Source organism: Phalacrocorax aristotelis, chromosome 2 (assembly GCF_949628215.1).
Source record: "Phalacrocorax aristotelis chromosome 2, bGulAri2.1, whole genome shotgun sequence".
In the NCBI taxonomy this organism is placed as follows: domain Eukaryota; kingdom Metazoa; phylum Chordata; class Aves; order Suliformes; family Phalacrocoracidae; genus Phalacrocorax; species Phalacrocorax aristotelis.
Genome location: NC_134277.1, coordinates 39,734,301 through 39,755,421, shown reverse-complemented (window position 1 = coordinate 39,755,421; position 21,121 = coordinate 39,734,301). Strand labels below are relative to the sequence as shown.

The following is a 21,121-nucleotide window of genomic DNA, read 5'->3' as shown; positions in this document are numbered from 1 at the left end:
ATGGGTAAGCCATTATGCACAACAGTTTTACAGAGCAGTTAACAAGGACCCAGGGAACATATATATTAACTAATGGCAGGCAGACAGAACTATGGCTATAACTCTTGCCTCTGGACTTGCAACCCTATATCCATATATTTATTATCCCTCATACTGTCAAGCAATTTAAACATGTAATGTCACATCCAGTTTAATCTCTCATGTTATACGTTTATCAGTGATTAATACGTAACAACAAGTTATTACATCAGCTTTTGTCACAGTAATGTAGTACCTAACAAGGAAGAAAGAAGGCTAGCTATTTGTATACAGATTTAGAGAAAACATTACACTCACTGCTGCACACTCTCTTTTTATCCTCTTCTTCCATCTTATATTTAAAAAAAACCCCAACTTTGCTCTTTATAATCTGGCTTGTGGGGACATTATTTCTGCATCATAAAAATCATAACAATGTATAACGCAAAATTTCAGTAATATAGAAATTAAACAAATCTCACATTCCCTGGCGTAAGTATTTTGAGTGGTTTATTTACTTTTATTAGCTGTAAAACCTTAGTTACGATGAGTTTAAATTGTACACATTATATAATCTGGCAGTAAAGCTATGCAGAACTAATATTCCCTCATGTACCTACAATATCTTCTTGACAGAATTTTGAAGGATAATGATGAATTTAGTTGATAGCACAACTTTCAAACTGACAGAATACAATACATAAAAACCCTTTGAATATCTTCTGTTCAAAGAAACCACACTGTAGAGCCTGTTTTCAGTAATATCTGTTCTGGAAAATACTGCAGCATGCACAGTAAAGAGTTCCAAGTAGCAACAAAAGTTGTATGTTTTCACTGTTTCCTCAAGTCTTAGGGTCAGGTCTTCCTTGAAAGGTTATCTTAAAATACAGTATCCTTTATATGACAGAATTCTTGCCTTCAGTAGGTTAACTACAGGTGAAGTTCACTTTATATGCAGCCCATAATGATAAACATTTATGAGTCAACATATCATCCCTGTATTTTTTTAATAATCTTTTAGTATAGCAATTTTATATACCAAGTGGAATGGGAGAGCTTCAAAATGCTGTACTAATTTCATCTTTCATATTAAGAAAAGTTAGTTTTAAAACTATATTACTATTAAAATCTCTTCAATATATTATTCCTGAATAATAGGCACTCACAAATGTTCTTCACAGTGCCTCACAAAGAAGGCACTGCTGTGCCTTTAAAATCCAGAACCAAGTCTCAGACATTTCCTTAATCAGTTTCCCTTTAACATTACGTAAAAGGATTTAACAGGTCACTTCATTTGAAATTACTATGCTTCATTTTATCGATCACTGCTAGCATTCCATCAGAAGTTTATAGATAGTTAAAACCTTTATTAAAACCCAACTTTACAATTCCCTTTAATCTATGCCTAAAAGGGTTTATTTACCTGGAATCTTTATTGGAATCTCCAAACAATGCATTTTTGAGGTGGGACCTCTTGGCTTCCACAAAAACAAGCACCTTAGCCTGTACTTTTTCTTGAAATTCAATGTGTTTACTATACATGACCTTTAAGGTAAGGTAATTTCTTCTAGAAGATGCCTTCTAATACCTTAGTGCTAATTCCATGTATTTCTAGCATATTGTTGCTAGGAATAATTATGGAAAGCAAATGGTGCTTCTGAAAGTACTGCCTTCTCTTTGGGAATGAGGAAAAACCAAAACCTCAGTGAAACTATACTAAACATACTTTCACGTACAATAATTTTTCTAATAAGCAGTGAAGTCTCCTTTTTCTATCAGCTGTATTTTCCTCCTGCATTTCTATTTAACTTAATTTTCTAAAACTAAAATATCGCCATACTTCTCTCTAGTGTGCATCTAACATTCCTTCAAAGACATAGGATGAGTCAACAGGCTTAAGTTATTACACTGGAGTCGTATCTCCAGTTCACATTCAACAAAATATGCATATGCATCCAAGGTTACCTCAGTAGACACTATCATCTAAAAGGCTGCTCTGACACAATCCATTTTTAAGGCTGTTCAGCATTAGGCTCGAATAACATAACTCATAAAATCCATCAAGACTCTTAAAAACATCTATTCCATACATATCCTAATACAAAAATACACATAAGAACTGATAAATTTATTGTAAAAACTGTACCTGCATATTTTCTCTCAAATCTGTAGCATCCCGAATAGGTTGGAGAGCATTCTTGAACACTTCATCTATTGTTTTAATCCATAATGTTCTCAAAGATGCATATTCCCTTGATTTCTTGCCCTTCCTCACAGAGAGGCCCCGCTTATGAGGTTTCCCACCACCCCTTCGATTAGTAATGGCCACATGCACAAACAAGGAAGCATGTGCTAAAATTTCACCAGTTAAAGACTGCAGGGGAACGTGACGATAACCAGTCTGTAGACACTCAAAGGGAATAGTGTATTGCCCAATAAACTCGTCCCCAATGTAATCATCATCGAGTACTACAAAACGCACCATAGCTAGTTCTGGTAAATTTATTTGAAATTCAAAGCTTTCATCAAAAATTGGATTATCCCCATTCTGATGCATAGTTTTCGTCCTTTGCTCTGCACAGTCAGCAGGGATTCCATGTATTTCAACATAGACATAAGGATCCACAACATCACCTTTGGCACCTGATCCTTTAGGTTTAGGAAAGTTTTGCCCACTAATGATTTTAATATGAAGCAGCTGAGGCGAAACTCCAGGCACAGTGTCTTTCGTATTTGCACTGAAGAAGGATACTACTTCTCTCATGATAGCAGGGCGAAGGACATAGCCACAGTTTCCATTTTGTCGAAACCAACCAATGTTAAGATCCATCATTAAGCCAGGTGTTTGAAAGTTCATTGCTACTATTTGACAACCACATTTCCAAAAGTCCTGGGGATTCATATTACTAGAGTCAATCCTCATAGGACTGGGGAAAACTCTCGCAAGAAAACGTTTGTTATAATTTACAAAGTCTCCTGGGTTTTCATTAGCATATTTGCTAGCAAGCACTTCGTTAAATGAGCACACTTCCCAGTACTTCTGGAGCTGAAATGAAACTTGAAACTCTTTAAACTGAACTGATTTACATATGCTTACCAACTCAGAGAGTTCTTTGCAGAGCTGAAATCGTTTCCCTGTCATTGAGTTTTGCTGTTCTACCCCTTCTTTCCCCACTCTCTGCGACATTTCTGCTCCTTCATCTTCATCTGTAACATCTCCCTCTAGTCCAGAACAATTAGAGGAAAGCTTCTTTGCTTTAATTAGTATTTTCCCTTTAAGTGATTCCGGTGATGGAAGATAAGACTCTTCAATGTTTGGAGACTGTGTATGTAGTTTGTCCCCCAAAATTTTCTTCATGTGTTGTACCATAACTTTCTGCTGCTTAATAGAACAATGATTTTCTAAACACAAGATAAGAGGGTATTCTGAAGCAAAAAACGCATACGTGTTAATAATGTCAATCACACTACGGAAGACAATCTGTGATGTCATGGTATGCCCTGTGTAAATCACAGGCTCGTTATCTGGACCATCCCATACATCCAGTTCAACACTTCGACAACCCATTTTAAGAGCACGAGTGTAACCTGTGATGTCAGAAGGCCCTCGAAACTGATCCTCTATCAAGTATGTATTATGAGATGAATTTATAAAATAATGAGATAAAGGTTGTCTCATATCTTGACAAACTTTTTTGTGTTCTGGATCAAATATGTGGCAGTCTGGTGAAGTAAGGTAATTCGTAAACCCATCTATAGAAAGACAACCCTTTTCCTGGCCCTCTTTGGCTGGCTCATATTTCTGAATAATTTCAAGGCTTATTTCTTCTGTGACATGTGCCATACCCTGTTCTGCTTCTAAAAACATCATGAGGTCCTTGGTATCTAGGAATTCTTTATTGCTCGAAAACTGAACCAACAAGAAATAGATTTCAGGTCTGGTACAAAGCTCATGAAAAACTTCAATAAACTCTTCTTTTGTTACTTCAGTACCAGTTTTTCCCTTGGATCTATGCAACTCCTTGAATTTTAGTTCAATTTTATTAGTTTTTAAACCAGGATTTAAGTCTTTTATAAACTGTACAGCATTACACAGGGGTATATGTCCCAAATTGTCTACATCTGATTCACTGAACATTTGTGAAAGCCATGAAGTCCGCATATTATCTTGAGTACTTTCTATCATATCTAGAGTATGTTTTCCGTAAGAAATCAGGTACCTTAAGCCAGTAACCCAAATATTTGCAATGTCTGCTGAGTTAGCAACAAGATCTAGTGACTCATAGTTTTCTCCATATATAATTGAAAATGCACAGTCTTCTGATATCTGGTCATATATTCCATTGCTGCGAAAAATATCTGTATTTTTTCCTGTTCTTACTTCTTTGATTGATTTAATATCAATCTTTGCTTTTTCAGAATCCTTTTTTGAAGGTTCCCAGCGTAAAGACTGCATATCCGCATCTAAAAGAAAATATCGGTGATACACTCTAGAGTTGGATCGAATCTTTTTGAGCTCAGAGCCTTCAACCATCGCGTTTATACAGTCACTTGCACTGCTGATCTTCTTCTCAGTTGGCATACTGCTAAATGACACAGTCTTTTTCCGTTCTCGCTTTTGTTTCGTACCATCCTGGTAAACAAGGAGGAAAAGAAGAAAACACGTATCAGTATGATTTTGCACAAGTTGAAATAGGATTCAACTTACAGATGAAAGTTCATAAAGTACTTCAAAAAGGTCTAGCATCTGTGTGATGACCAGTAAGATGGAAATTCTTAATGGAATCATCGCAAATGAAAATACTAATAATGTCTTAATATTTGTTCTTGCGTATTTAAGAAATCTTCCAGTGTTTGGTTTGTTTGGGTATTTTTAAAAATATTTTGTATGAACAGAGAATTAAAAAAGCAAGTTTTGAATGCTAATGAAATAATAATACTGTATAAATGTACTTTATCTTATCAGTAATAGCCTACTTAAAGAGATAATGGGTTCTAGAGCCAAGGCAGTAGGAAGTAAGCTTTCCTCTGAGTCCTGATACAGTCATAGAGATACTTGCTGAACTTTGTCAGTACAGAATATAAGGCTTTAATACCAGGCCAACAGAGTCTGCATGAACACCAGAGAAACGTTAATACACAGTTAACTACATAAAATCCATAGGACATGACCCTAAGCTAAGTACACATGACATCAACAGCACTTATTATGCATAGCTCCCTTCTCTACTGCATCCATCCAAGTTCTTCCCACAGACTGCCCAAGAGCATTGACACTGGTATCCCACCCTTCTACCAAAAGAACATCCACATCAGTCTTAAGAAGCTACACTGAAAAACAAGTGACTGGACTGGAGCAGATATAGTTCAGTGCAAGTTCTGAGTTCCAGGAAATAATGACAGTTACTCAAGAGGGAACTGTATCAGACGATTAACTGGTTCCAAAGAAGCTGCGTATCGTTAGAAGTTGGATGGAAAATGCAAGATGATTCACCTTTGCTCTTAAGACAATGAAATAACACAGAGGTCTTAGCTTACTAGAGAAAGCTTGGGTAGAAAACTGGATATACAAGCCATTAAAAAAAAATCATTTAGCTACCTCTATTTGCTGCTTGAATTCATTTAAACAAGTGCAAATAAATCGGTAATGGATCACTTCAGTGTAATCGATTTCATGAGAAAGAACTGAATTTAAGAAAACTGTGTGCTATCGTCTGCATTTTCTGAGATTGAAAAAATGCTGCAAGTGTTTTGGTTGGGTTTTCTTTCAAAGCATCACGTGTCTTGATAAGCTAACTTTTAGCCTGAAATAATACTTCCATTAAATAAACTTTTCAAATTAGACACTCTTTCTAGAAGCATTCTTATATTCCAGCATGGCTCAAAAAATTACTTTTCCAGCTTTATACAAAAAGAATGTTGGTTTTCCCTCTAATAGTTTTCCATTTGAAATATGTTCCAGTGCAAATCAGCATTGCTTATATGGCAGAAAGGAAATGGAAAGGAAACTTTCAACAATTGCTACACTGAACAGATGTTCAAATAAAAAACATCCATTACAGAATTGCACTTCCAGTTCAGGGCATATGTACTGTATGTTTAATCTCATTAAATTAAAAATGCAGAATTCTGGCTTCGTAATGTAATTTATAAGCATGCAAAAAGCCTTTCATTGAAAACAATGATTAGTAAAGTCAGCAGAATTAATATTTGCTGTTCCATGTTTGAGAAAATTAATCAACCATACAATTCTTGCACCTTTAATGATGACAGAATTTGCTTTACGCAAGTTCTCAAGAGACCACTAAAAGTGAATAACCCTACAGAGGACCATTTTATTTCTAATTCCAGATCAAACACCTGCAATGGATACTGCACAGGGCTGACTCTTGGAATCTTATTACATGTAGTTTGGGCATGAGGATTGCTTTCCAAATAAAGCAAATTTCCTTAATTTAAAAAACCAATAAAATACAAATGTGACCTTTGTTTACAAAGATTTTTGTCCTATTTTAAGCTTAGCCTTTTGTCTGGCTACCTGACTATCCTCATCTCCTAACCTGAAAAAGTGGCAAGGGACAGCCCCACAGAAACGAGCAGTGACATCCCTGTGCAGTCTTTTAGGGCTTAGAACGAAGCATGCTGAAACTCCTTAATGCTCCAGATTTCTCAGTCACAGATCTAGATGGGGAATATATTTCTTGAAGTCTTCAGTGAGAGACAGCTGACAGATAGCATTCTGACACCAGAACCATCAAGGTCTGGGAAGTATTACCTTGCCTGGCCATGATCAGTATTTCCAAGCAGAGGGAAGGTCTGTACCTTTCTCTATGATCGATCGTGTCTGATCCAAGACACTGAATGGCAAGGGTGAAAAAATCGGCCATTTCCTGATACTATCTGATGTAAATAGGTCCATCTCAAGGCAACTCCATTACCAGCCCCAGTTACCTAAAGACTGAATTGGAGTTTACGCATGCAGATCAGAGGAAGACTTCAGTCTACCACACCTGCAAGACTATCTTGCTTGCCTGCCAGATGAATTTGAAGCCAGTTCAACAGTATTCTGCATTTCTGCAGGGTAAAGCAATCTCACCACTTCGCTTATTCATATAAAGCTGGTGGCAGACATCACTGTCTGAATGTGACAACTGCGAAGACAAATTTTAAAATACTCTTGTGAGTTTCTCACAGCTCTGAGCTCCAGAGCACCCTCCGTAAGTTTTTGCTTCTCCAGAGATCAATGATCCTGAGCTACCAGATTGCCTGTGCAAGTCCCAATCCTGACAAGAGACATGGCAGTTACAATCTGCATAAACAGAAGAACTTAAAGGATATCTTCCCAAAGACACTCGTCATAATTATCCACTTGTCTGAATTATCCACCTGTCTGAAAAGAAACAGAAACAAAATTCTCACTCACAAGCTGAGAATGTAATTGCATAAGAGTGTGCACAAACTGTATGAAACAGGTTTGTGAGCCTCAGAGATATTGTCTGGCATGGAGGAGGAGGCAGTCGTATTCTGCTGTATGATGTGGAGGATTTCACCCTGAAAGCGGGGTGGCATTCATGAACTGAGTCAGGTCTCTCATGGCCCTAAGTCTGTCTTGAATCAAAAAGACTGGCACATCATAAAACTCTATATATCTGAACAAACATAGGTACTGTCAGCATAATTCAGGACTTCCCCTAAAGAGTGCCTGTTCTTCAGAAGACTTCATCATTGAAACCAGAATGACCACCTCATCAAATACATTTCCTAAAATCAAGTGTGCCACACCCAAGGTTACCTGCAAGAATTTTTGAGAAACAGACCAGACCACCGATAAAACTGCTGTGAAACCTCACTAATATCTGCTACAACTAGCAACACAAAAAGTTTAGTTTATCCAGGAGTTCATAGCAACAGAAAGCAAAGTATCTAGCAGTTTAAAAAACAGAAATAATCCCAGCTGTCATCTGTGGTACTTAAGAGACAGAGAGAGCTGGAGAAAATGGCTTAAAAGAGCCAACAGGGAAAAGTATCTCCATGATAACTTTTTTTTATTCCTCTCAAGGTACAGAAAAAGACATGGTTGTGTGACTAAGACAGCACTATCTACAAAACAGAATTCTGGAGACAACAGACAATCTTGCATCAGATGCTGAGAGACATGCACATCATTCCTGAACAGCAAAGCTTTTAATATATGCAACTGTATGATAAAATTACTTAAAGAGAAGTTCCAATAACCACAGGTACCAATAAGGACAGTGGCAGAGTTCAAACAGAGATTTGATAACATAATAGATCAGGATGATAGACGAAACAATGAATAGTTGTTTCTATCTACTAAAGGAAAGGGTGCACAGAGTGAATTTTACAACCTGTAAGTGCCCAAATGAGTCATGCTCCAGAAGACACCATGGGGAAAGCAGTACTTGGAAAAAGCATTCAGTCCTGGAGCTACCATGAAGTTTAGGTACTGCTTGGTACAGTGGAATCTAGAACACTTTGGGAAGAAGGGGGCCCACCTCGCCCTCCCTGAGATGGGAAGTGAGGGGCTGCAACCTGTGCAGGACAGTCATTCCACCTGCCAACATAGAACAGTCCTTACACTCGCCAATGCAAACTTTGGAGATGGGTGTCTGCAATCCTCCCTCTCTCCATGACTAAAGCAGCTACCTGCAGCTTTGATGCAGTAGTTATGCTAACAGGGGTTTGAAGATTAACGCCTGTATCTGCACTGAGTCCACTAAGGTACTCCTTTTGGGACAGAGTACAAAGACTTTACAATGGTAACAAGAGGAAGTTGCAGAATGACACATTTTTAGAGCACTCATCTGGGAAGTGAAAGTCACTGATGTCATTACTCCATAAACATTTCACTTGGTGACCCTGAATGCAAAACATACAAGCAGTCCGTGCAGCAGGGACCTGAACACTGAATTTTGCCCTCTGAGAGGAATATCCACCTCCCCAGGTGACAGATCCTGCTGCTTCTTGTTTATGTTCTGGCCATACAAAATTTCCATTTCTGTTTATGTACCAGAGGTTCATCAGAAGGGTGGAAGGCAGCTCCATCCTAGCCTCAAGAGCACGCAGCTAGCACATGAGGAGCTGCACGTTTGAAGATCCCCAGGCAGAAGGAATAGAGACCAATCACTCAAGTCAGTGAGTGCTCTGCCAGCCAAGCAACTACATAAAAAACAGAGCAAAAGACACCTCCCCTCAACCCCAGCACCTCACTCCCGGCTTTTTGACTGTAAACGGCAGAGCTTTGACGACGAGTGAAGAAACTCACACACCCTGTGGCAATAATGGCACACAGTCTGCAGGAGCCACAGTCCCAATTATGCCTACTTAATTAAACCCAAACAGGCTTAGAAACAAGATGGATGCTGAGCCATTCAGCCTAGCAAAGATCACAATGTCCATACATATGTGTAATGACATGACTGCGATCACATACAGTGAGTGTCTCAAGAGCTTTTAAATAAATCAAACTTTTTTTGCATGTAAGTTCTGAATTAAGTGACATGTTTGTGAACCTGAGGGTCAGCATTGGCGCAGTACTCTGAACAATCACTGGTGGTAGGTGAGAACACAGGCCATGCCTAAGTTTGGTTATATTTTTTTTTTAATCACACTATTATTTAATGTTATATAACGTAAAAGCTGTTTCAGAAGTAATTTAATGTACATCTGTAGCCAACAGTTGTAATACAATTCATGACTTTATGACAAGAACAGTCTAATGATCTTCATGATGAACATTGAGTGAACTACTCTTCTGACACAAAACAACTCATTGATGACGTGCTTTTATAGCGCCTGTGATACTTAAGTAGTCAATTTGAGTATTAAAACTGCCTGTCTTCTTCAAGTGCAATTCTGCAGCAATTGCAAAATCACCTAGCTTAACAACATGACGTATAACATACGCCTATTTCAGGAAGTAGTTAGTTAAAAAACAAAAATTGAAGCTTTGTTTATTTAAGATTCCTAAGCAATTTTCTTCAGAACGCTGCAAAATAAAAATCCTGAATTTTATAGATCATCTTTACACTTAACAAAGCATTCAGGCATGTCTATATATGGTTAGGTCTATTCAAAGGAAAAAACCAGATTTGAGGTAGTATTTTAAAACATTCAACTTCTAAATACATTTTAATAAAAATACTATATCAGTAATTTGTTCTTTTCCAAGGTTTCACCTGTGGTTCTAGAGATACAAATGCAGACATAGATCAGCAAATGAGTTACAAATACAACATCAGTATCATATTAGCCTTATCTTTACAATTACTATTTTTCTTCATAAATATACTGCAAAAATATTTAGGGTTTTCTTTGAAAAAATATCTGTAACTGGTATGGCAATAATAAACAGGACCACTTATTTTTGCAGACACAAAAAAAAAGAATTAATTATTGTGTATAGATTGCCTGCACACAGCTGCCAGCTCATTCCAGAATATAACATGCAGCATTATAAAAGAAGCTAAGCAAGTTTTTGTGTGAAGGAGACAGTAAGAAAAAAAAGAAGGAAAATAACAGGTAACTAATATCAGCAATGCTTCATCTTTGTTACACAAAATTTTGCATTGATTTCAAAAGTAACATGCAGTTAAAGGCAGAGTGAGATTCTTCTTTGGAAGAGAGTGGGGAAAAGGGAGAAAGAAGAGAGAATTTGAGGCAGGAAAAGCATTTCACTATTAGGAGCCATGCCCTTGAAGGCAGGAGGTCTACGTCCTTGGTGCACCTTCTCTCAACCCAATTCTCCTGGAATCAACAACTCAGCAGAAGAATATACTGACAGTCACCACTCAGCCTCTCTCCTCTAGAAGCTAAGTATCTGCGTTCTTCCTAGCCAGTACCTTTTACGTTGCTGTTACCAGGAGATTACTAACACAGTGTCCCAAATTCACTAAAAAGTATGTACTTCGTAATGCTTTAACACAGCTGTCCAAAGCTTGCAGAGCATGTGAAAATCAAAACACAAAAAAACTCTCCAAGTAATGAGCAGTTGAGCTAACAGAACCCCAAACACTTCGGAAACAGCACATATTAAACCACATCATGTACAATAGTTTCTGAATGAAACTGTAGCCACTGTTTAATGGTACACAGCACTCAGCAGTTGTATTTAAGACAAAGTAAAGAGTCCTCAGCTGAAATAACAGGCTTTTGGGGTGGGAAACAAAACATCAGCTATTTGGAAACACAGGGCCTCCCACTTGTAGTGAATCACTATATTTGAACTCAGTATTTAAATATTTTTCCAGGCTGGTATTCATGGCATATCTGCTGGTTCAGAAATCTTTTAAGAGAAAAGTATTTTTTCAATGCGTGGTGGGTTGACCCTAGCCGGACCCAGTCATGCAGTGCTATAAATAACAGCGAGGGGGAAAGAAAAATATGAAGATTAGCTGTACAAGTAACAAGTAATTCTTTGGGGTTTTTTAAATCTTTTTTTACTAAAAGAATTTTATTATTAAAGCAATATGGGCACAAGGGCAAGTCTTGGCTCAATATTCAAACAAAAATTATCTATTTTATTTAGATCAGCTAATTGTGCTGTTTCATGACACAACTAAACCAATTCCCTCTTCAAAACATTAATTTTCTGTCCTGTCTTTGTCCTCCTGCCCCAGCTGCATTTCTCTTCTCCCCACCTCAGCTCCTCAGGCCTGCATTAGCACCCATCTGACACACAGTAAGTGAATTTACCTCACTGCCTCAGGAAACAAAAAAACCCTTTTTCCCTGAATTAGTTTTCTGCAATTTTAGTGAGCCGAAACAATTTGCCATGTGGTCAGGTAAGTATCAGAGCTGGTTCAAAATAACCACTAGAAACAGGGAATTGATTAAAAATGGGAGAGAAAATCAGAATCACTCACTTTTATCAATAAATTAATTCAGTTAAAATCAATGCAGTTGAAACTGTTCTGTTGTAATCAGATCCTATATAACCTAACAGGAGAACTTTATGTCATTAAGGAGAACAAAATCTCTCATACTGGTCAACCTCACAGAATGCACATCAACAGTTTCATAAACATGCTCAGTGTAAAGGCAAGGTGTAAGAACTACCAACACCATAAAATAACAGACTCAAGGCTCTCAGGGCTTCTTTGGCTCATTTTGTTCTGTCTCGTTTCAAGAAAGCAGGACACCAGAAAATTTGTATTAGATGAGAGAGATCACTACTACACTACCTATTAGAAAGAGTAGAGAAAAACAGTAACTGCCTGTATTGTCCTTGTTGCTTTTAGAGCAGACAGTTTAACTCTGTTAAAGACTGTGACTGCGATGAGCTGGGAAATAACAGGATATGGTTTTGCAAATAAAGTCTAGACTAAGGCTTTCTTTGTAAAACTTCTTACAGAAGAGCTTATTTAGTCATTTCATCAGTTTACCAAGAGCAAAGAAACTTTTTTTTAATGTGTTTCTTGTGCTGCTGTCTAAAGTATCTTTAGGTTCTTCAAAGTTCAAGCGCTCTCACAGTATGTCACAAGGGAGCTTTCCGTGAACTTCTGCTATGAAGCAGATGCCTCTTCCACCAAGACAGCCAAGACATCCCACAGGCATGGTGCCACTTGCTCTACCTCGCTCGGCTCTTGAAGCTGACTCAAGCTGAGCAAGGTAAGAGAATGTCCTAACTCCAATGCTAAAACTTGCTAAAGCAGTATGAACACAGTTTGTGTCACAAAACGCTCTATTATATTCCTTCTGTTAGTGTTTGCAAGTCAGGTTTGTTAAGTTCTACAAAGAGAACTAAAAAAGAAATGACAGCTTGCTTAGAAAACGTTCTTGAGTTAAATGACAGAACAGCGATTACACTGAGCACTCCTGGTTTTCCTCATTTTTCAGCTAGCGCTTCGAAGTTTTAATTCTGAGCAAATGGCAAAACGTATGCCTGATCTCTTAGGAATCAATTAAATTAGGTTTTTAAAAACAAAATATTAAATCAGAGTGCTCTTTCACTATATTAATTCAGCACACACAAATCCATGTTTTTCAAAAGAAACGATCTGATATTGCTTAGTCCGCTGAAAACGAAGGAGATGTAACTACTTACACTGTGTTTGATTTTGACCTAAATTTTAAAAATCAGCTATAGTAACCAAGACTTCTACATTCTGCAGTTTCATGCTGCCAAGTATGTTTGCCTTATAGCAGCAACTACTGTCACTCACAGAAATGCGGTTATATTTATAAAGCAACACACATAATGATAGAACTTGATAATATTATATCTGAATATTGAAATACAGTAGTAAAAATTACATTCAAACACTACTGAGGCATTCTTTCATATGTAAGTACATCTGCATATTGATGATATTAAAATAAAGGAGTATTTTGTTTCAGGGGTTAATTTACGATACAGATGAGAGGGGAAAGGGAAAAAGAAAAGACTGATGTCAAAATAAAATAAAGGAGAAGCATCTAAGGCAACTGCCCAGACTGCTGTGAGCACTGAGAGTGCCAAAGCCTGAGTTATGCTTGGCATGAACATCTAAGTTTTTAATTTTCTTGAGTCAGTTACAGTTCAAGTTCAGGCTTCTAGGATGCACTTCCAATGGAGCAAAAGAGGTATCCGGTTTTCCCAAACTTGATAAACTCCAATAATTATGTATGAAAACCAGCAGCTGCTATGAACTGTTCAGTTTTAAACTGAGGAAATTGCATTAACAGAAAGTTGTTAAAAATTACTTAATGGAGTGAAAAGGCTAATAACCTAGATAAGCAAGAAGAAAATATTTTAGACTCCTACTTTCTCATGTACTAAAAAATTATATCTGAACTATAGCAAACAGACCATTTTAACTAATATAGAGAAACTCATGCTTATTATAAGCATTTATTTTTTCAGCCACCAATGATCAAAAAAAGGATTACCAGTCATATATGCTTCCAGCTTGAAGAATAACTGAAGATGACAAAGCTGACACTGCAGAAGATAATGGGGGATTCTAATGAGCAAGTAGGCTCAACAGGTTTCAGTATGGCTCAGGAGTGAAGAAGCCTCTGAGTCTTTGCTGTCACCCTTGAAAACAGCAAGATGCTCCTTCATGCACGACTATTTAAACTCTGAGCATTTTCATTTTCAGTTCTTCAATAATGTTTTAAATACCAAATATTATAGCTAAGATACACTTTCACAAGCATTTTAATCAAGGCCTATTGACAAGATCTAATATGCAGGCAACTATATTCATCGTCCTGAAGATCAATCTCAGATTTTTTTCAAGTATTCATAGCTACAAGTCAGTTCCACTGGTAGGAAGCACAGCATTTTTCCATTTCTCATTTCAGGCATAAACAATGTGACTGAATTGGCAAAGGAAGTAACTTCCGTAACACAGCTGTTGGGCTTCACAGTTTAAAGCAAAAATACAGCATGTGGGTGACTTATAAAGATAACGGAATAATCGCATTTAAAGTTTCTGTCATTTCAGATGTAGCACAGGCTCTGCAGAAAGCTGCTTCACCTCTCCCTGTGCTGTTCCTCTTCAGCATCAGAGAGGAATGAGAAGCCAAGGGCAGGACCACCAAGAGGTGAGCAAGCATGAGCACTAGCTCAAGCCTCCCTATGCTTTCCCACTCCTGTTAGTAAAGCCTTCCCAGCAGCTTTTCCAAAGTTTCCCACAGACATAGGGGTTGGTTTTCTTTTGTTTGTTTGTTGGTTTTTTTTTGGTTGGTTGGTTTTTTTACCAGCTTTCCTACCTAGCGGGCCCAGACACCATCCTATCTGATTCACAACCCACAAGGCAATTTCTGTGAAGATTTGTGCAAACACAATGTGTTGATCATAAGTTAAAGACTGCAGTTTCTACCTTACTTTCAAAATAAAAGTAGAATGAAATGAGGCTTTGAAAAAATTTGACAATGGTGCAAAAAAAAAGCAAGAGTCATTGAAGGTCTTTTGAAACATGAAGATGGAGGTGGCAGTCCTCTGTTCACAAAGTAGGGAAACAATTAATGTGCCAGCCTCTCAATTGTTACCTTTGAGAATCAGTGCACAAACCTAACTCTACAGCTTTCCTAGCAAATTAAACTACTTCTGAAGAACTTACATTTTAATCATGAAAAGTAACATAATTGTATGTCTTTGTATGTACATGGTATATTTCACATTTTTGCATGATTTTAACGGTAGAATTGCAGAAGACAAGTAAGGAATCGTTCTGAGGGACCACACTGAAGGACATTTACAGTGCCAAGAGGGAAGTTGCTTTCAGTGAGAGCTGGGGTGCCCAAGCCCTTCTACAATTAACTGTATTAAGTTTCATTTTATGAATATCAACATTCTTATGTTCTGCATGTCACCCAGAGATAAGGGAGACAAGAGGACAAACCACCTGACAAAAACAAGCTTGTAGAGCATGCATCTTAAGGTGCCATCACAGGTACATACTCCATGATGCAACTGAAGCTACATAAATTTAAATACTAAAAAAATATGCAAAAGGACAACTTTCTCCATGCAGGCAAGATTTGTACTTTTCAGTGCTGCAAATGCAGCCAACAAATGAAAATTATTGTTTGTTATAAATTACTAATTTGGTCAGAAAGCAGAAAAGTACGTAGTATCTCCTCAACTGTGGTGAGTGGTCTATGCGATATTTCCTTAATTGTTAAACAACTCTTGCTCACAAAAAATGAGCAGTACACGGACCATGGATGTGTTATATAATTTAAAGGACTGGCTCTTTCACACATCCATGACACAGGTCATCCCACCCAACCTTCTCAGCACAGGGCTATGACTAATTCACATAATTTCACTTCCACTGATGTGGCAAAATGTTAATTTCCACCTGTACTGCCAATTCATGTATTCTGTCCAAATTTCAATCCAAATGTCACCTGCTATCTTGGATAGTTCCTGGTGTCTTTTTTTTTTTTGTCCCTTCCTGTCACTGAGCGTTTTCCAGGAACAACAGAAAAGTAAAATTATTGCCTGAAGGTGATTTTATTCAAGTAAAACATTTGGGCTTAAGAGGAGTAAAATGTAGATTTTTTTTTTTTTTAACTCTAAAAACTATCATTAACTCTGCCCTGCAGCTTCCTATTCATCAACTGATTTCCTTCATTCTAGTGACTGATGAATGGTGTCTTCAGATCTGCTTCTTGACTAATGGTAATTGGACTAGCAAATTTCATAAGATAACACTAAAGAAAGAGATGGAACTTCACAAGCTGAATTGTTCTGCTTTTGTGGTTTGAGATAAGGTTTTTTTTGCCAAGTAGGAGAGTGACCATTACCAATGTTAACTCTTCAAAGCCATGAAGAGTTCATGTACAAAATTCAGTATTAAGTACAAAAGTTGGAACTCTAAAACATACTACTTGGTAAACAAAGGTTATCTGGCAAATTCCTCTTTGAGTTGTTACTTCAGCCACACTACTTAGATGGCAATGATAATTATACAGTGATAATTAACTACTTTTAAGGACAATTCTTATTAAGTAGTCAAAAATATTTATTACGTTACCATCTTTCAGCGATCACATAGGCAGGGAAAACGTTAACCCAAGTATCTTTGCTAATCACACACTGCTGCTTCTGATATGTTTTCCTTGTTGATTTTCAGATGTATGTAATTTACAGTTGTCAAACAATTATAGGAAATTCTCTTTCTGAATGCTACATCAATGCCCTTCTTCCCCCTTAACTCTGTTCTTTAATTATTCATAACAGTTACAAGCATTTAGAAAAGAACAGTGAACTATAAATATTTAATACAAGATGCCTGTAACAGAAAGACATGGGCGAGACTACAAAAATCAAATAGGATAAACAAATACTTTATGCAAAAACCAAATAAAATAAAAATCAATGAGCAAGGCATACTCTCCTTAGGTTTTAAATTTATGTAAATGTTCATAGCTTTGACAAACCAAACCTAATAAGTTACCTTTATGCTTTAGCAAACAATTACAATTAAGCAAATAAAAACTAGCCAGTATAGTAGTTTTCTCCAGACTTTTACTATTTTAAAGGGGTCTATTTTGATTGTTTGCTACAAGTTTACCTTGTGAGGAATGCTGAATAAGCACCACTACAGGAGATTACAGTTTCAAGCAGTTAAAGGATGCAAGAGACAAGAGCAAATACACTGAACACAATTTCTGTAATCCTATCTATAACAGCAGCATCTTAGCAAGCAGTTGATGATCTTAACACAAATTCTCAATATAGATTAGAATTCCAGCACCTGAGGTGGTAAGAAAGTGTGCAAGAATTCCAAATATCTTAAAGTTTACAACCCTTCTAGATGTGGAGGAGGGCTACAGATTCAGTATGTACTCAAACTTCAATATAATATGGTAGGTAAAAATAATCTTACTTTTAGTTTTCAGAGCTCATTGTATTTAACACTTGTTACAAGTGATAATGAAAATATGGTAATACCGTAATTGTGTTCTGTGGAGGAAAATATAATTACAAGGAAAACAGGACTCATTTTTTTTAAGTCACTAAGACATACTAGGGAAATATCATCAATCTTTCATTAAAATATTCATGTACCATATCTCAATACATTGCATGCAGCTTTCTGAATATCTTACACATCACAAATACTCAAAAAGTTGCGTTGTAGAGCACAAAAATTAACCCAAACTACATCTAAAACACTAAAACCAATCATAGAAACAATTTTCTCATCCATTTACTTCAAACTGATTTATGCTCTGCTCACTCTGAAACCAAAAGCCTCCACTGGTTCTGCTCACAGCACAGAGTGATATGACTGTCCTTTGAAATCAGGTCAGTGTCCCACCACAAAGGCCCATCTGCCTAAAACAATTGGAAAAAATGTGCATGTCTTGGGTGGTCAAGAAAAGGCTGAAGAGAAGTTTAGACAGTAGTTAGAAACTATATTCATTTTCCTTAACTCAACCTTATAATCACTCACAATGCAACCTCACAGTAATTACATGACTTCCTGAGGAGGAGGAGTTTTGTTCTTGTTCAACATAGCAGAGAGACAGAAACCTGAACTGTTCCATTACAGTCATGCCCCTCACAGCTTCCCTACATTCAACTGTTCATTTCCTATTTGGTTATAATTACTGATTTAACAAAACTTTCCAAACACATTTTAATATTTCAGTAGTTCATATTTCATTACTTCAAAATTATATAAACATTTTATATAAATTATATAATTAAATAAAAATAAATAAACATTCATCTTCACAGAAACATTTGTGCAAAAACTATTTTCCTAATACTGTTAATCAGAACTGAAAATAAATCACAGTAACCATTTTTGTACATAAAACATGCAGACAGTGTAATCAAGATGTGGTGGAGAGTATATTTAGATTATATTTTAAAGTTTGCCTGTACAGTGGCCAGTAACGTAAAGAAAATCCCAGCTGCAAATGACACCAGTGTGCCAGAAAAGTACTAGAATGGACACAGTCTTATCTGCAAATGAGTCTTTCAGATACCTAGCTTACTCCCCTCAGTAGTTAAATCATGCCAGCAAAAGAAGGCTGCTGTTAGAATCTGTGTAGTCTCTAAAAATAGTGCTGTCCCTCATGTTAGCTATCCCAATAAATCTAGTCAAAAGCAGACAAGCCTTCAGTATTTATATTTACATTTGTACCTTCAGAATGAAGGCAAGCATTCAAGTGCTATAATAAAAAATTGAAGGAACTACATGTTGTATATTAAACAACCCTCAGAGTAGTTTAACTAATACATGGACTAAAATAGTAAATCTTCTAACTTCTTACAAAGCCAAAGAGATAAAGTAAGATTTAAAAAAAAACAAAAAAGCACCAACATTAAAATTTGAAACTCTTGCTTTTTTGCTTTAAAAATAGATTGTATGTAAAATATTTTAAAAGTACATCTTTAACCAACTTTATCCGGACTTCCACACATTTTGGTAAATTCATGATGCAACATGACTTGCCCTGTTGGACTCAACAGAACGTAAGTCCGAAATGACAGAGGAGCCAAAGAGGAGCGTAAAAACTGAGAGGAAGGAGATATGCCACTAGTGGTATGCTGCTTTAGAAGATTTAGATTTCTGTACTAAGACAGAAGAGAAAGAATACATGTAAGGGAAAATAATGTGCTGAATTACTTTATGCAATGGTTAACTGAAAAGTTAACAATATTATTTAAATTATTTGAATACTGCATCTTGCATATTTATACATTTGAATATAGCATTAATTATCTATTACCCACTTTGAGTTCTGAATTAAAAAGTCATATTATAATTGAAAATGCTATACATCAACCAATTCTCTGAGGTACAAAATTAACTGAACACACCAAAGGCATTCTGGCAATATTAACAGAACTGTCATATCTGTAGTAACTTGTTGCTGGCCAATTTTTTTCTGTATCATTGGATTTTAACTATCAATATAGTTCAGAAGGAAAGAAAAAACAAGTGGTGTAACTATCTCACTGATGTTTGGCAACTTCTCATTCAATATATGTTGAAACCTTATTTCAGTAACTTGCTCTATGCTGCAACTCTCTTTCAATCATTTACCAAAGTATAAGTTAGCTATTTGAACTTGTAGTAATAGGAAACTAACTTCACAGCAGAAAAGTGCACAAATTTTACAAATTTGGAAAATCAACAACAATTTGGTCCCAGCCTACTGCACCAGATTATTTACTTAAGCATTTTTTTAGAACTGTTGCAGCTGCACGTGTTATATCATAAAGGATTCATTTTGGGCTCAGTAATTTATTACAAATACCCTCCATTTAAATACCCTTCATCTCCTGCAGGTCCCATCCAACACAATATTATTTACAGAAAGTTAAGGGGCTCAGCATTCAGAAACCTCTGTTAAATGGTCTGCACTCAAATACAGCAGAAATATCCCAATTTACATAGGACCTTTTACTCTTTTCCCTACCAGAGTATTTGCACACTTTTCACAATGGCTTTTGCTTACCATAAAAGCTACTTCTTAAAAGTGAGCTACAGATTTATGAGAAGGAAATCATGACAGAGTAAGCTTCACAATGATAAAAGTGATTGAGATAGAAACAGGCTGTTTCCAGGGCTACCAGTGAACCATATATTATGTTTTAGATGGTTTCCTAGGAAAATAATCCTAGGGATCGCTTGGTCTATGTATGTCTTTTTATGATCCCTCCTCCTAACTTTAGAATTTATTTCTTGATTTCAACTAAATCTGACAAAAGAGGAGATCTAAAGATAAGGCTCCACGAGTTCTCCAAAATCAGGAAGCCAGGAAGAAAAAAAAAGAACCAAGAGTTCAGACCTCCTTGGATCCCCAAGTCAACCAAGACACAATCCTACTGGAGATTATATGTCACTTACCTTGTGGCAGACACAAATGAGTCCAAAGCAGAGAAAAGATCCTGCCAGTTTCTACAATGTCCTGTGTCCCAGAGGCGAGTAAAATTTTAGCCCAAGGAAGAATTTTTCCTGTTACTTTTTTTCATTCTGGCTTCACATAAACAAAACAGATATACAACACTCAGATCTAAACATCTGAACTACCTCTCTTTACTGCCTCTTTCTCAGATTTCCTCAGCAGATGTTGGCACTGCCAAGAACTCCCAAGGGTTGCCAAGAAAGACAAGGGCTCTTTGTGTAACATTATCAATCAAACCCGGTTCCAGTTAGGGCAGGTGTAGAGTACCTGCCTCTTCAAAGACGCTGCTACTGCAGAGACTAAGCTTCCTTACTTACCTCCTCTAGTCAAGAAACCACAGAGAGGCTTATCATCTTATGATCCCATGCTCGTCTGAGCATGGCCTGCTGTCTTCCCACGGAAGTTATGGCAATTTTGAGAGAGAACAGGAAAGGTTTCAGAACAGACCTTAACCTGTACCAAAATCCCTACTGTGGTAAACAGGTATTTCTTTTGATGTAGGAAATTCATATATTGCCTGAAGTGCTTAAAACCAGTACTGTACTCTTCACTCTCTTTTTCTACCAAGACAGCTATAACTCACATCTAAACAAAACCACCCATCCCACTGGCCTTAGAAGGTACTGACAAGAGGTTGGATACACACACGAGAGTCACAAAACTTCCTGTTATGAAGACAGTCTTTTGTCTACATTAGGACATCTGAATTAAACCATAA

General features: G+C 36.8%; 1 protein-coding gene across 7 annotated transcripts in view; it reads right to left on the bottom strand.

Moving 5' to 3' along the window:
- Positions 1 to 21,121, bottom strand: part of PLCL2 (phospholipase C like 2) — a 105,049-nt gene that overhangs the window by 41,670 nt on the left and 42,258 nt on the right. For all 7 annotated transcript variants that reach the window (XR_012658948.1, XR_012658946.1, XR_012658947.1 and 4 more), the window contains one exon: positions 2,165 to 4,651. Coding sequence is in view for 3 of the 7 variants with exons in the window: in XM_075083191.1 (XP_074939292.1) it covers positions 2,165 to 4,651 (2,487 nt within the window). In the remaining 4 variants the exon portion in view is untranslated. The remainder of the gene's footprint in view (positions 1 to 2,164; positions 4,652 to 21,121) is intronic.